Source organism: Daktulosphaira vitifoliae, unplaced genomic scaffold, assembly GCF_025091365.1.
Source record: "Daktulosphaira vitifoliae isolate Bord-2020 unplaced genomic scaffold, ASM2509136v1 Scaffold_5, whole genome shotgun sequence".
Taxonomy (NCBI): Eukaryota; Metazoa; Arthropoda; class Insecta; order Hemiptera; family Phylloxeridae; genus Daktulosphaira; species Daktulosphaira vitifoliae.
In genome coordinates, this window is record NW_026099576.1 from 1,481,217 (window position 1) to 1,498,531 (window position 17,315).

General features: G+C 25.9%; 2 protein-coding genes across 6 annotated transcripts in view; one reads left to right on the top strand and one right to left on the bottom strand.

The window, feature by feature from the left end:
* LOC126908325 (probable E3 ubiquitin-protein ligase HECTD2) overlaps positions 1-17,315 on the top strand; it is a 123,477-nt gene that overhangs the window by 30,281 nt on the left and 75,881 nt on the right. For all 5 annotated transcript variants that reach the window (XM_050690260.1, XM_050690259.1, XM_050690261.1 and 2 more), the window contains 3 exons: positions 1,225-1,380; positions 5,227-5,375; positions 7,020-7,345. In XM_050690260.1, coding sequence (XP_050546217.1) covers positions 1,225-1,380; positions 5,227-5,375; positions 7,020-7,345 — 631 coding nt within the window. The remainder of the gene's footprint in view (positions 1-1,224; positions 1,381-5,226; positions 5,376-7,019; positions 7,346-17,315) is intronic.
* LOC126908338 (uncharacterized) lies at positions 1,419-3,657 on the bottom strand. Its single transcript, XM_050690318.1, has 2 exons — positions 3,312-3,657; positions 1,419-2,849 (listed from the first exon to the last, which is right to left on the bottom strand). The coding sequence occupies exons 1-2, from the start codon at positions 3,581-3,583 to the stop codon at positions 1,502-1,504; spliced, it is 1,620 nt and encodes a 539-aa protein (XP_050546275.1). The 5' UTR covers positions 3,584-3,657; the 3' UTR covers positions 1,419-1,501.

The window sequence follows — 17,315 nt, forward strand, 5'->3', positions numbered from 1 at the left end:
TTTTAATATTAATTTTAATTTAAATTTACAGTGTGCCACTTATAATAACCTGCTAAATTTTTTTTTAATTATTCTATAATATAAAAACAATTATTATAATTAGATTATTAATAATTTTTGTGTATAACAGGGGTGTATTTAAGAGAGATTGGCCCCTCCTTGAACAAGCGCTAGCAATATTTTTTTAGGCAACTTCTAATATATAAGGACTGAATGTCCTTTTTTTTTCATCAGTACTTTAATTTTAGCAAAAAAATTTCTATAACATGTTTAACAAAGTAAAAAATATTAAATTTCCTCCTAAAATAATTTTTGAATAGGCCTAAAGGGAATACCTCATTAAGAGGCTTCAACCTTATACCCAATACATTTTACTATATTCTCTTTTTGAATTTTCCTGATTTTAATAATAACATTTTTAGATATAGTTTTCTATAGTTTTCACTGATTCTGAAGTAATATTTTTTCTGAAAAACACTTATCGTGCCCGGCGTAGCCGGGTACTTCTACCGGAATCAGTGGCCTACTTATGATAACTGCCCGAAGAGACTTACGCGCCGAAGGCGCGTAAGGCTCGAAGGGCCCCGGGTCTGGGGCGGAGCCCCAGCTAGGCGGAGCCTAGTAGACTATTATTAAACCTAATCGGTATAATAGATTAAAATATAAGTTAATAAGTTATTATTATTTATATAAAATCTAAGGATTTTGAGATAAATAATAATAGTAAACAAAAAAATTGACTTAATCAACCTTCTGGTATAAATGTTATAATGTTCTTAAATAACTGCTAAAATAATGTAATAATCTTATGACATTTTTATCGACACTTAACAACATTACCTTAAAATTGAGTATGGGTATATAATTTCATATTATTTTAACACATTTAATTAGGTAAATGTAAATCAATAAGTCGGTATTTTATATAAGATAACGATTTTTATAACCTTTATAATTTTCTACTAATTAATTCAAATAAATTATTATTTAACTTTAATAAGATAACTCAATTAGACAAGTCCTAACACTGTACGTGGACTACTATTAAAAAACGATTTAGTTAACCATCATTTTTTATACTCTACGTAAAATGTTTATAATAAGTTATAAAAATTGTAGAACATCATTAAAGTAATAATAGTAAAGTTTAGTTTGTAGCTACATTGAAAACCGAGCTCTAATTATTTTTATTGAATTAATTATAAATTATAATTTGTCTTATAGCCTATATGAAAAGGACGAGGTTAGAGCTCTATATGTACTTTTACAATGTCCGATTTTTGAAACTCGATCTAGTGCTCCTATTTTTGCTCATTTACTCAATCATATTGCACATATAAACAAAGATGATCATCAATTATTGATACACTGGTTCAGAATGTAAGTTGGATTTAAATATTAAATAATATAAAAATTAATTTAAATATTAAGCAGTCAATTTATTAAAATATTTAAATTTGAAGTATTAGTAGACTATTATATATATATTTTTTTATTAAAATCAGTCAGATACCGAAGGAGCCACCATTTGAATTTGTTTATCTTGTTTTTTATCGGTCTGAGAATCAGACATATTATTTTCGGCTAAGAGTTTTCTAAATTTCTTCATCATACCTTCATTGTTTTGTATATTCTTAGAAAGAGCGTCAAGATCTATCTTAGTGTCTTCACTATTTCTATTTAACAGTTGGCTTTCATTTGGTTGTTGTTGATAAGGCTGGATAGTATCAAATGTAATTTCATCGTCAGATTTTCCTTTAACATTGTCTTCTGATGACTTTTCTTCAATATTTTTACATCCTTCTTCATTTCCGGTTCTACAAGTAGATGTAGGTTTCAAGTAATTTACAGAACTTACTGCATAAGATGGGCTTGTAATGGCAGGCAATGATGTGTAAGCTACAGAAGCTGGAGCAGCGTAACTTATTGAGGCTGGAGAAGAATAACTATAAGACAATGGAGAAACATGAGTGTACCCAATTGAAGCGGGAGCTGATGTAGAATAGCCTACAGAAGCTGGAGTAGAATAACCGTAAGACAATGGAGAAAATTGAGTGTAGCCAACTGAAGCTGCTGCTGGTAAAGAATATGATGCAACGTTGGATAAAGCTCCTGAGATTGGTGCATAAGGAATACCAGCTCCATATCCAGAAACAAAACCAGAACCATAATCTAATCCCAAGTTGTATCCAGAGTTTGATGTCCAACCAAGAGTGCCAGGTGCGCAATATTCAGTAGTAGTTGTAGTAGTAACAGCATGTTCATATTGGTCAGCCAAATGAATAGTGTTGCCGTGAGCTATTGGATGGTGAACTGTTGGTTGTACTGATTGTTGGTATACAGGATGTTTGTGGATGTGCTGTTGATATCCGTGGTAGGATGGACTAAGACCAATATGCTCAGTGTAAAGTGGTTTGTGGATAACTTGTTGAACTTCTTGTACAACTGGCTTATTAATGATTTCTTCCACCTCTGTGATTACTGGTTTATGTATAACTTCTTGTAGTTCAGTTATGACAGGTTTATGGATAATTTGTTGAGCAATGTTAAGACCACCGTGATGTGGAACATGATTAGCTAATGTTGTGGGGATAACTGGAGCTGGAAAAGATGAACCATAAGATGATCCAGATGCAATAATTGGTCCTGATGCAAGAGGTGATCCTAAACCGTATGTCGTATGTAGTAATCCATTAGATGATACGGCTCCATTAGATACTATTGCAGATGATGGATATGAAACTAATGATTGTACATAAGGTATAGATGGTGCTGAATATGATGAACTAATAATACTAGCAGAAGGGTACACTTGTGGTTTTGGTCCAAATGAGGTGAGTATTGAGTGTCTGAAAACATCATAATTAATTATAAAAGATAAATTATTAATTACATATAAATTAAGCCCTTGAATAAATTGATTTATTCAAGTGCAATAAATGATTTATTTTAGTAATGATCAATTAGTGATAATATGATGAACAATCATTAATAAGAGTATATATATATGTTTTATAAAACTTATTCATTACAATTTTTTTAAATATTTTTAATTGTATAAAAATTTACATCTATAGCAATATTATAGAAATTTAAAAGTAAATAATTGCATTGATAATCAGACCACATTTAATTATTTATCTATTATAATAGCCTAAAACAGTAAAAATTGATTATTTAAATTTCACTAAACAAAAATCTTAACAACACTAATAATTAGTGTTGTCAACATTTTTAAAATGATTAAATCAATATAAATAAAACTAAATTTTATAAAATTTTAATATTAATAGTTTATAACTATTTTTTACCTCGATTTTTCGTTCTCTAATAGATTTGTGTTTAATCCGTTTGACATAGTTTTTGGTGTTTCTCCATCAATAGTTGATTTTACAGACGTTAGTTTTTGTTCACTGCGTTCTACTCGAAGTGCATGATCAGAAGCTGATTCATTTTCGATTTTGAGTGATAGTGGTGGACTATGTTCATCAAGTTTTTTCTTAAGGCCATTTTGAGTGTCTTCTGTTGGTTTGGCTAAAACGACAACAGCACACAATAATGCAAAACACAACAAAACTTTCATGGTGGCCCTTTTGCTGACTGCTTGACTTGTTGATTGTTTAACTCGAACAAGTACAACTGGTAAATTGTAGTTACGAACACCGTCTTAAATATACCAGAATGCTAAAAAAGTGTCGTCAGCAAATTTAATACATGTATACAAAAAGTATAGAGGGAAGTTTTTAGGTTGACAAATTAACATGATATAGCTTATTGTTGCTATAATACACAAAATAAAAACTAAACAAATAATAATTATTAAAGTACTATAAACATAAAATAATATACAAATTCTTATTATTGTTTTGCTTAACTGTGATCTACATTAAGCTTTCAAATTATGAAGTTATCAAAAAAATAATTATAAAAATTAAACATAGAGAAATATCAACTGTTAAAAACCAAAAGGCTGTTGAAGCTAAAAGTTAACAAAAAATGTTTTGAACCTACGTTTATAATAAAATGTTAATAATTTATAAATATATTTATTACTATAAATTCAATAGTTAAAAAAGGCGAAAAGTTAAAAATTTCACACACATTTTTATTCAGATTATTATTTAAATATTGTTTTTATGGCTGGGGATTAATTTGTTAAAAAGTTAATTTGATTTAATTAAGTTCAATAGTTTATTATTTTTCTGTACGATTTAACTTTTAACTTAGTTCATTACTTTTTAACTTACATAACGCGTTATCTTCAAATTAATTTAGTATAGTAGTATTAAAATTTAACTATATTTGTATATCACGAGGTAGTTTTTTTTTAATATCCTGACTATACTATTATATATATTATCTTAAATACATATTTTGTATTATGGGAAGAAACAATAATTTTATACAATACTGGTTGGTTTTGAAATTTCTTAGAAGGTGTTCAATAAATAAATATATCACATTGTAAATTTGAAATACTTCTTATTGTGTTTATTATGATAAACCACAGTTCATTTTTTTTTTTCAAGTTAATTTTAACTTGAAAAATTTAAAAAAGATATTTTTGTAAACTTTTAACTTAACTCAATCTTTTTGAAATTAACCTAACTTAACGAATTAAAAAAAAGTGTTAACATGCTTAGCATTATATTTTTATTCGATTTTAAATAAAAACATTTATGTTAGTTCATTAAACTTTGTAGTCAATGTTGTAATCACTGTTTTATGATTAAGTTAATTAATAAATGAAATACAATGTCATGAATAGAATAGAATTATCAAATAATTGAATAGCTTTAGTAATTAATAGTATTATTTTCTTATTTGAAAAATATTATCTTCTGAAAAAAAAAATCTTATTGCCTATTACTATTACCAATGGTTTAAGATATTTACTCTTAATTCAGTGGCGTATTTAGAGGTGTTATTATTTTTATTTTTATTCACTTCTGACCTAAAATAGTATTATAAAGGACGTATAAACATTAATTTAGCCTATAGACGCCACTATACTAATTGTGATAATTTTGTAAATGGTTAAATCATTATGTTTTAAAAATAAATTAATTTGATATCAAGAATTTTAACATAAACATATTTGAATATTTGTTTGATCTGTTTTTTCACATAATTGAATAAACAGAATTTAATAATATCTCACGTCAACCCGATTAATTTTTTGTACTTATTAGAATAAAGAAAACATTTACTTTTTTATTTTTCAAGATTGGAGTTGGAAAAATTAAAAACTTTAATAAGGTACATAATGCAATTTATAACTTTGAGACAATTTTCTCTGGGTGACAAATCTTTACCGCCTATTGGAAAAACACGTTGGTGGATACCATCAGCAACTAAAACGTTAGCTTTAATAAGTAAGTACGTCTATTCAATAATTTTTTTTTACGGCTAAAACTTTATGGTGATAAGTTTAAGAATTTTAATAAAAGTTATTTCATTTTTTTTTTTTTTTTTAATGATATCTGAATACTATATAAAATACTAGAATACTGTTTATATTTTTTATTTCGTATAAACATTAAAATAGATTTACATTGAATGATAAAAACGCAACAAACAAGTCAATTTAAAAGTTGGTTTATATTTATATACTTTTTTTAATTTTACATCAAATATATTTTTTGTAAACTAATATAGTTAAAAATTAAATAACATGGGTTAAAATAGTTAGAAAATTAATAGTTTTATACTAAACAGTAATTCAATTAGTTTATCTTTTTTATCAGTGTTAGACTGTTACTTGGCCATCGTTGTGACCCTTAGGTATTTTCCACTATTGCGGGGTCATGTCTGTATATTACTAAGCCTTTCCATAACCCCCGAAGTGATGAAGTAATACGTCTAGTGATCTCCGATCTATTATTAATGAACTTATCTAGGAAACTTTCCCTCCCTAGAAGTAATTTTAAATTTTGTTATGAGGAGGCTCTAAAAATTATATGCCAGTAGTCCAATCTAATGACGAGTAATATCAAATTATTCGATAGTTATCCAATCTATTCGAATATTTTATCAATGTTAAAATAATTGTATAACTATTATAGTAACCCAAAAAAAGAATGTATATGTAAATGGTAGTTTTCTTTGATTAAAATGATGTATAAAATTAGTTATTTGTTGGTCTTGTATGAGAATGAAAATATTTGAGTTACTACATATTTATTGAATAAAATGATATAATATAATTTTCTCTCGGGATATGAGTACGAGGATTTTATGAAGAGATGTAAAATATAGAAAAGCAAAGTGATGTTTACAAATATATTAATATAACAATAATTTGAAGTAGAAATTATTGTGATTAATTATCATATATAAATTATCAATAACGCCACTCTTACCAGTAGTTATCTAAGCTTGTGATGACTGTGACTCGTGTCAATAAATAAATCGAATAGTATAAAAACCACAAGTGGGTTCGCAAGAGAGTCTTTATTAGTATTGACTACACAGGTAACCCACTTAAAGATTGAACTTGGTTGGCTAACTTTGTACAAACGTTATTGATTTTATTTATTTTTTAAATAATATTTTATTCTAGAGATCAATTAATTTTTCTATAGCCCTACATAATTTATGTACTCATTTTACTTTAAACCTTATAAATTTTCTGTGAAATATGAGTTTACTATAGTGATGTCAGAAGTAAGGTTGAAAAATAAATATACTTCATTTTTTTGTGTGAAATCGTAAATTTATAGAGCCACTTCTTGCACTTGTTAATAATTCATTAAGTAAAGGAGTAGTGAATCGAATTGACAGTTTTTATGCCCTTTTATATTAAATTCAATTCATCTATATGTGCAAGAAGTGTCTCGACCTTTTACTATTATCTGTTTGTTACTTATTATTATTTTTAAATTTAAACTTAATTATTACTAAGTTTAAAATCGCCCCATATATTTTATGATAAAAATTCTATACGCAAAAATTAATTTTTACAATTAGTTTTTTTTTTAAATACTTTAATTAATATTTTAATTTGTATGCATTTTCAGATGCTGCGAATCGTCTTAGACCAGTATTATTTCATTTTACTGAATTATATAACTCGGCTTTAGATCACATTGATCTTATGAATGATTATTACACCTGGCAAACATATGGCCCTAATGAATGTTTTGCCTATTGTCAATACCCATTTATTCTTAGCATTATTGCTAAAAGAGTTATATTGACTAAAGACTCTGAGCAACAAATGATACTTAATGCCAGAAAATCTTTAGTGTCTAAAGTTTCAAGAAGACAAACACCTAACATTGATATTTTTTTCTTAAATATAAACGTCAGACGTTCACATTTAGTGCAAGATTCTTTAAATGAGGTAATAATCAAAAATTAATTTATAATAAATAACACTTCTTTATAACCCTTATTACCTTATAACTTAATCTCAACCTTAACTTATAGTACTAAAAATTTCAATTTAATGCGGCATAAAAAGCACTTAAAAATACTTATTTAGCGCTTAAATATGTAGTAACAACAAGGTTTAAAATGTAAAAAAGAAGTAAATGTGCACAACAATTTCAACTTTTATTACATAAAATTGTATGCAAATTTAGTTTAATACTTGACAAAAAACTAATTTGATTTTAATGATAAAATCAAATTTATAATTGTTAACAAAGACATTTAAAAATTGTTTGAAGTATTATGGACAAAGGCTAAGTCTCAATCATAGTATAAATGTTTTATATCTAATATCTTTTTCGTGTATCGACTAATATTATTGATACCATATTTCTCGGGGCTAAACAAACGTTCACTACCTCAAGCAGGTAAACGTTTTTTACGTTTGAAAAGAAATATAATTTTTTAATTTTTTTGGTGGGGAGTCAAGGTCAATTCTTTATTTAAAGGAACAATTTCAGTTAAATCTTCGAAATTTTTTCTCTTTTAGATGAGAAATAGATTATATTATTATAATAGACTATAGATTATATATATAATTACTGTCAGATATCATTATACCTGATTCAACTTAGCCACGTCACCACTGTGCCGCGACCCCCCCCCTTGTTTTTTTTTTTTTTTTNACTATAGATTATATATATAATTACTGTCAGATATCATTATACCTGATTCAACTTAGCCACGTCACCACTGTGCCGCGACCCCCCCCCTTGTTTTTTTTTTGAGTTTGTTGCTACAATTTCTCAGCACCTTAAATTAATTCACATGAAATAACACCTTTATAGTATTGAAAATAAATAAATTACATTGATGAAAAATTAGAATCGAAAAAATATTTAAGAAAATAATATTACTGTTATACCATTGTGAATTTACGATTTATTTTTTTATCTATATTTTTATAATACATTTAGTTTTCATACTTCTGTAGTTTTGTAACTTAATTGTTTTATTTTAAGTTTCTTTTAAAAGTAACAATATAGTGGAGTAATGTGAAACTAGTAGTTACCAATAAACATTTTTCTTAAGAATTTACGTAATTGTTTGTATAATAATAAAAAACAATTAAAATATCAACTATCTATGTGTAGACAAACTTTATTGTGAGGATTATACTAATAAAAATCACTATGGATAATATTATTCTTGGCAATGTTAAAATTTAAAACATACTAAAACTAAGAGCTATAAAACTTTTGATTTTATCTTAATTATTATATAAACTTTTAAAGATTTAGATTCATGACTTTTATTTTTTATTATACATTTAAAATTTGTTTAGTTCTCAAATATTTAATCTTAATATTCTTAGTCATATTTTACTTATTGACTTTTCTCTAATGACCAAAAAAAAATTTTGTTCGACCTACCACATTGTCTTTTGAGATTATACTTAAGATGTTTTCTAAATATTTTATTACCAATTATCAGTTTTTAATGATTGCTTAAAATATATTACTTCTTCTAAGTATACTCTTTAATGGTTCACAGACCATACCATTGTTGCAATTTTAAAAGAAGACATGGTGTATTATCATTATTGAATAGACATGTTAAGAATTTTACCTTCACAACTACATCCTCATAATGAACTATAATTTGTATGGTGTAATAGGAAATGATTGAATTATTAAATTAACCATAAAAATAATTATATAACAAAATGAATGAATCATGTAACTAAAAAAATTTAGTATTTTGAAAAAGTAATGAAAATAGAAGATATTATGACCATTCAAATTTAATATTAATTTTCCATGTGGCTCAAAATATTTAGAGATAATTATAAATTTTAATTACACTAATAATTTTCTACCAAAAAAATTATCAAAAAATGATTGGCACATTGTCAATTCATCAAGTAATAATCAAATTTGATTTATAATACAGTTGAGGGTTATATTTACTTGTGATATATTACGAAAATATTTTACTTTTAAGTCTACGTTTCATAACACTATAATGCAATAAAAATCGCCGATGCAGAAATATGCATACCACAGTGATATTATTTTTTGTGGTATGGATTGTTTATACTTTTTATATTTAATGTTTAAAAAAAATATTTTCATCTAGTTAGAATTTGTTTTTATTGATTACGTATTATTTGAATTAATTTTTTTTTAATAAAAATATGAAAAATATAATTCAATTTTTAACAATAAGTTTAAAAATTAAAATTTAGTAACATTATTTTAAATATTGAATAAGCTATATTTATTTATGATACTCACTAATAATAAATGTTAAAGATTTTAAAGATTTTATAGAATAATTTATAAACATTTAAAGCTAGTACAAAAAAAATATTTTATTACATAATTTTGTACGTAAATTTAATTTGAAAGTAGGTATTTATTTGTTGAATGTTAATTAAAATTAGTCCACATTTTTACAATTAAACAAAATTGCTCATAATATGCAGCGTCACCTTATAAATAATAATAATTTAAATACTAGATACATTTTTTGCTGTCTGAAATAAAAGGCTATACTTTTATTAATATAACATTATTAAATGTTATCTCGATTGATCCAATTAGACTAACTTAGCTAAGGTTATCATAAAAATTGCATTGTCATGAGACAATATGAGTATTATACGTGTACATGTGTAGCAAGACACAATATTCAAGAAGTACAACCTTAAATTATTTGATTTTTAAACTATTCAAGTTCAACTCACGATTTAAATATGTATTAGAGCATTTTCTAGGTCAAATTTTTTTCAACCCAACCACATTAATTAAAACGTCACGCATCAAAGTAAAAATAGAAAACTTGTTAGTTAAATTAAACAATGAGTGAATATTTTTAACCTTATGTTTGATTACTCTACTTTTTAGCTTCGATACTAAGCTGAGCAGGTATTAATTTTACTATAATGCGTTTATTTGATTATTCTTTTTGTGACTATAAACACTTATACTCACTTTTTTACCTAACTGATTTCTTTCAAAGATACGTCAAAATATCACAAATTGTTACTAGATGAAGATATTACCCCCAAAATTGTAAAAAAATTTACCGTTTCCCCTAATGGGACATTCTTAAAAAAAATTACAATTTTAAATACCAGTAATTTTGGACATTTTTTATACTTTTTTTCCCAATTGGTATATTTTTTTAAAAATCAGACCTCGTACCTAACTACAGGTGGGGATTCAAATGACAACTTTTCCACTACCATTAACTTTTTCAATTAAATTTTTGAAATTTTTCGGGAATGCTATAACTTTTGTATATATCTTATATTAATGCTTATGTAATATACTTTAATTAGAAAAAATGAACATTTTTGTGTAAAACTTATTTTATTAAATCCCCCTGTTGGAAGATAAAGGGTTATATTTTAACATTTATACTATTAACATATAACATATACTATTTGAAAGAGAAATACATAAGGTGTTTATAAAAAAATTCTTTTTTTATTCATCTTTATTGAAAATAATTATTGTAGTTTTAAAAAAAGAAACTTTAACAATTTAATGATTTTAGAAATAGTAATTTTTTGAGGAATTTACACTATTTACAGGGAACGAGGATTTTTTTTCAATTATTTAGGGTAATGTCTTTAATTTGATACGAATTGTTTTTTTAATATATTGATAAAAAAATCGGTTCGGTGAGAGCTGTGATAAAGTGGCGACAGACACTAAGCTTTGCACGAAGCTAAAGAAAATTTATATTTAATAATTATTATTTATATATAGTATATTATGAGTTATAATAAGCTGTAATATGTAAAAAAGCAAAAGTAAATTTAACTTTATATTGTATGTCATAAATGACATACAAAAATTATGAAAATCTAAAGATTTAATATGGTATCCCTTATGAGGTATTTTAAAATTTCAATTTAAATATATACAGGTTTAAAGTTAAAATAAACATTTTTGAAAAAACAAATTAGAGAAAGTGGTCTCCATTCATTGCAAATTTTAAATTGAGAAATATAAAACAAAAATATTTTTAACTAAGGCACGTGTTAGATAAGTTGTGGGGACAATTTTTTTTTAAATCATTGATTAACTTCAATGAATATCTAGACCTCATTACTGTAGTCTCCCCTTATAAGAAGGAATAATTAATTTATATTATAATTATTTTACAATTATGATCTTTATTATAGTACGCCAAAATGAGAAGATATTAATTAATGAAGGCATTTTTTTTATTTTGAAGGGTAATGATAATAAATTTTTAATAAGCATCAGAAAAACAGTTATTAGGGTTTCTATTAAAAATAATTAAAATTATCTATTAAAATTGTTAATAAATTATTTAATTACATATTATTATTACAGGTTTTTAATGAAACAAATTTTTCCTTAACGAAAATTTAAAATACCTAATGTTTTCAAAGAAATATAGTGTATAACGCTTAATCCATCAACTTATGCATACAATTCAGTTTATATAAATTTAACTTAGATCAGCAATTATACTAAACTAAAATGTTATCGTGTTTTGTTTTTGTTTGTATAAGTACTAACTCAGCTCTTACTAATTTCATTTAGTTCAATGATTAGTTAAAGATCAGAAAACGTATATAGTTGAAGCTATCAGTTACGTAATTTTTAAAAAAAATTCTCTATTCTGTAATAGAGGAAAATTTTTTGAAAAATTATAGTTCTTTAAAATTATATTGATATAACTTTTTGAAACGGGGCAGATTATTGTAAAAATTTTATTGATAATTCTTCAGTCATTTGTTTTTTCAGTGAAATACTTTTATTGAAGATCAATTTAAGGTAATGTGAAGGCTTATTTTAGCAAATTTTTTTCTTTTCCGATTTCAATAATATGTTTTGCATAGCGGTGGAAAAATCTACATCGTATAAAATTAACTCAAATGATAGCTTATGGAATGTACTATAATAAAGTAATATATACTTAATCATATTATAATTAATGAAAAAGATGTTATAACGACATTTCTTTTATAAATAAACGACCTATCAAGTAGAAAATCATACCATTTTACATGTAACATTTTGTTTGAATTTGTTTCAAATCTAAATCTTAAAAGTATTTTCGACAATATTTTTACTCGTTAGATATGAAAGCCATACATTTTTTAAAATTAAATTGTTTGTATTTTAGTTCAAACGGTAAAATTCTATAAGAAGAATGAGGTAATTCATTTGACATCCATTTTACAAAAAATTTTATAAAAATTAGTGTTGTAAATATTTTTAAGGAGAATTTTTAATACCAATCCAATATACGCTCATATATATATATATTAAAAAATTCTGCAAATTCTAAAAAAAAATTTTTTTTTATTTGTTTCAAATACACATCAAAGTAGTTTACGATAGGTATCAATCAATACTAGTTTTAAAAATGCTTGCACTCTACTTTTCTGGATATCGTTAAATTTTTGTGTTATTTTTGAAAATGTTCTATTTTTTTGATATGTTCCAATTTTATGAAGATACAATATTGTAGTAATACAAAAATAAAGTTAATTGCGCTTATTACTATGCGATTAGGTGATATTGGGGTATTTTGACCAAGTTTGGATATTTGGTCAATTCGTGAGCAAAGAGGTTCTATCGGCGTTGTAGAGGGTTTAGAACAGTAAAGACAATATTTTTATGAACTTAATATTTTTTCTCTTTAAAAAAATTTAAAATTCTCGATAGTTTCTGAGAAAATGAGTATTTTACCAGATTTTGTTCATCCAATAACATATTCGAAAATCACTATAAAATAATAGCTTCTTAATGGTTTTAAGTGAGCTCAAAAACACCAATTTTCACAAAAAAAGCCCCATTTTTAGAGAGTTATTAATTTTAAAATTTCACATAATTTTATTTTTATATAAACTTTAAGTTACAACAAGGTTAAGTCTAAAATTTTAATTCGGTTGAGTTAGTATTGAATAATCTGTGTGTTTTTAACGTCGGGCTATTTTTAACATTTTAGCTTCGATGCGAAGCTGAGAAGGTATTAATTTTACCATGATATGTTTATTTTTAACACGCTTATATTAGTTTCACTTGTATGTGTGTTGTGAGTTGTTTGTAACTTTCGACGCGCACGTGCACGCGCACGAGACTAGACGGTCGTAACGCATTCACCCCACCCCGCTCTACAGTCATCGAAAATAATATTTTCCAACCCGTAGACGAGCGCTTGTCATCAATTATATATTCATATACAGTGTGGCCCACCACTCACTGACAACTTAAATAACTTTTGATCCAGTTAATATTTTTAGCTGATTTTTTTTTTAAATAATAGTTATACGTTAGGTCTATAGCTATATCTCAATAATTAATTTTTTTACATTTTATTAAAAATATTAATTATTTTTAAATTTTAAATAAAATGTAAAAAAAAAATCTAAGATAGCTATTTTGTAGAGTAGAATTTAAGAAAAATTTTAGTAAAAAAATATCTTATTAATATTCAGTAGTAAATATTCTGTAGCGTTTTGAAGTTTGTGAAAATTTGAATTTTCATGTACTATTTTACGGTATTAAACATTGAAATACGTATTGAGAAAAGGACAGAAGAAAACGCTATCTTTTCAATATACTTTTGAATGAGAGTGATAAGTAATAATTGCCTTATCTAATTTCTTATCATGGTATTTATGCCAAGTTTGTAATGTATACACACTATCATCATATGTATACACAGTAATCATGAAAAGATAGCGTTTTCTTCTGTCCTTTTCTCAATACGTATTTCAATGTTTAATACCGTAAAATAGTACATGAAAATTCAAATTTTCACAAACTTCAAAACGCTACAGAATATTTACTACTGAATATTAATAAGATATTTTTTTACTAAAATTTTTCTTAAATTCTACTCTACAAAATAGCTATCTTAGATTTTTTTTTTACATTTTATTTAAAATTTAAAAATAATTAATATTTTTAATAAAATGTAAAAAAATTAATTATTGAGATATAGCTATAGACCTAACGTATAACTATTATTTAAAAAAAAAATCAGCTAAAAATATTAACTGGATCAAAAGTTATTTAAGTTGTCAGTGAGTGGTGGGCCACTCTGTATATAACAAATTTTTATTGTGATTGACACGGCCCCGCGTCGTTTTACGCCGCGGTGCAAAGTACAGCAAGTGCCACACGGCCGACGACGTCCCGCCGTTAATGATAAGTGACAACGTCAACAAACCGTTTCGTACTCGCGCACCGTCGCCTACAACGCTGCTAACCTTTTGACGCCCGAGGATCATCACCGGACATCGCGTCGTCGACGCCAGCAAAAGTGCCGNTTGAATATTTTTAAGATATTTTTTTACTAAAATTTTTCTTAAGTTCTACTCTACAAAATAGCTATCTTAGATTTTTTTTTTACATTTTATTTAAAATTTAAAAATAATTAATATTTTTAATAAAATGTAAAAAAATTAATTATTGAGATATAGCTATAGACCTAACGTATAACTATTATTTAAAAAAATCAGCTAAAAATATTAACTGGATCAAAAGTTATTTAAGTTGTCAGTGAGTGGTGGGCCACTCTGTATATAACAAATTTTTATTGTGATTGACACGGCCCCGCGTCGTTTTACGCCGCGGTGCAAAGTACAGCAAGTGCCACACGGCCGACGACGTCCCGCCGTTAATGATAAGTGACAACGTCAACAAACCGTTTCGTACTCGCGCACCGTCGCCTACAACGCTGCTAACCTTTTGACGCCCGAGGATCATCACCGGACATCGCGTCGTCGACGCCAGCAAAAGTGCCGCCATATTATGTGAAGATCATATATTCCTACTACCACCGCTAATAATAATATATATATATTATTATTTATACCTATATACGTATATACGTATATGTTAATATTCATTTATATATTCCTACAGCCGACGCCACTGCCGCCATATATGCCTCGCGCCCCGCCCGCCAACAAAACACAGCTATACCTCGTGCATGATACGTTTACGTACTTAAGTCGCTTTACATGTATATATATATATATATTCTAATTACTATTAAAACTTATATATTAATACACTTTATTCTCATTAAGAGATATGTANTTAATACACTTTATTCTCATTAAAAGATATGTAGTGTATTCATTCCGATTACGGGGGATGATTCTCGTATCGTCATTTTTCGTCACTACCTCCTCGTTGCGCTCCTGCTGCTTTCCTTGGATGTGATAGCCGTTTTTTAGACTCCCTCTCCGGAATCGAACTCTGATTTCCCGTTACCCGTTACAACCATGATATTGATAATAACTACTATCATAACATGAAACTAAAAAGTGAAAAATAAATATAGTTTAAAAAAACTAAAAAAATCACATCGAACTATAAAGTTTAAAATAATTTTTTAAATAATTATGAACAAAAAATACTAGTATTATTGTGATAAAAGCGTGAGTGCATTATGCCATATTTTTCGTATATTGAGCTCCCAACGCTTTTATCACAATAATACTAATATTTTTTGTTCATAATTATTTAAGCTTATTTTAAAAATTATTTTTAACTTTTTAGTTCGATGTGCTTTAAAAGCGTATTTTTTTAGTTTTTTTAAACTACATTTATTTTTTTTTTTGTGTCTGTCACTTTTTTTTCTCGGCTCTCACTGGACCGATTTATTTCAACAATACGTCAAAAGATCACAAATCGTATCTAGCTGAAGACATTACCCTTAAAAATTGAAAAATTTTCCTTAGTTCCCCGCAAATGGGTGAAATCTCCAAAAAAATTACAATTTTTAAAATTGATAAAATTAAAATTAATTGTCATATTTTTCACTTTTTTTCTTAAAACTTCCATAACTTTTTCAAAAATCAACAAATCAACATAATTTTTTTTGTATTAAAACCTTAGATATTTCCATTTAATTTGATATCATTTTTTTGGAAATCTAACACTTATTCTACTCAGGGGGGTGGGATTTAAAATAACAACTTTATTATAAAAACTAACTTTTTCAACTTAACTTTTGAAAATGTTCCGGAAATATTCACAGTTTTATTTAATCTTAAATTAAAGCTTATATTATATATATTACTATGAAAAAAAAAATTTGAAATATACATTTTCTTCTTGGTGAAAATGTCTACNTATTACTATGAAAAAAAAAATTTGAAATATACATTTTCTTCTTGGTGAAAATGTCTACCATATTCAAAAATATGATATTTTTGTGTTAATATTCTGGGTTTTGTATTTTAGTTTATTTTAAAATATCTTACAAGGGGAATACACTGACTTTCATTAATACAATATAATTTAATTGACAAAATAAAGTTCATAAGACATAAGAAATTAAACTTATTAAAATTTTTTTTTACTTTTTTAAAGTCGTAAAAGTAATTTTTAAATTTGAATTAGCTTATATTACTAATTTTATCATGCGAAGAAAGCAATAAACAATTGCCGAATCAGTAACACTTGTGTCTTTCACGCTTAATGTACGGGTTCGGAACCGCCTGTAAATATTAATATGTTGCATTTTTTTGGGTTAAAAAAATGTTCAAATCATTTGATTTTTATCTCATTTAGATTCAATAACTTCAGTAAATATCAAGGATCCCATCACTTTAGTCGCCCCTCATGAGAAGAAATTTCTTATTCATATTAATATTATTTTACTATGTGGTTTTTTTTATGGCTACGATTTATTTTTCCGACCCTCACTTGACCTACTTTTTTCAACGATACGTCATATGAATACAATGCGTATTTAGTTGAAGATATTACCCTTAAAAATTGAAAAAAATTCCCTAGTTCCCTGCAAATGGGGGAAACTTCCAAAAAAATTACAAATTTAAAAATTGATAATTTTCGATATTTTTTCAATTTTTTTTACTTAAAATTGCCATAACATTTTTAAAAATGATCGAATCAATATAATTTTTT

Coding starts and splice junctions, on each gene's coding strand:
- LOC126908338 (XM_050690318.1), bottom strand. CDS start 3,583: ATGAAAGTTTTGTTGTGTTTTGCATTATTGTGTGCTGTTGTCGTTTTA. Junction 2,850..3,311: donor TTAGAGAACGAAAAATCGAG/GTAAAAAATAGT, acceptor TGATGTTTTCAG/ACACTCAATACTCACCTCAT.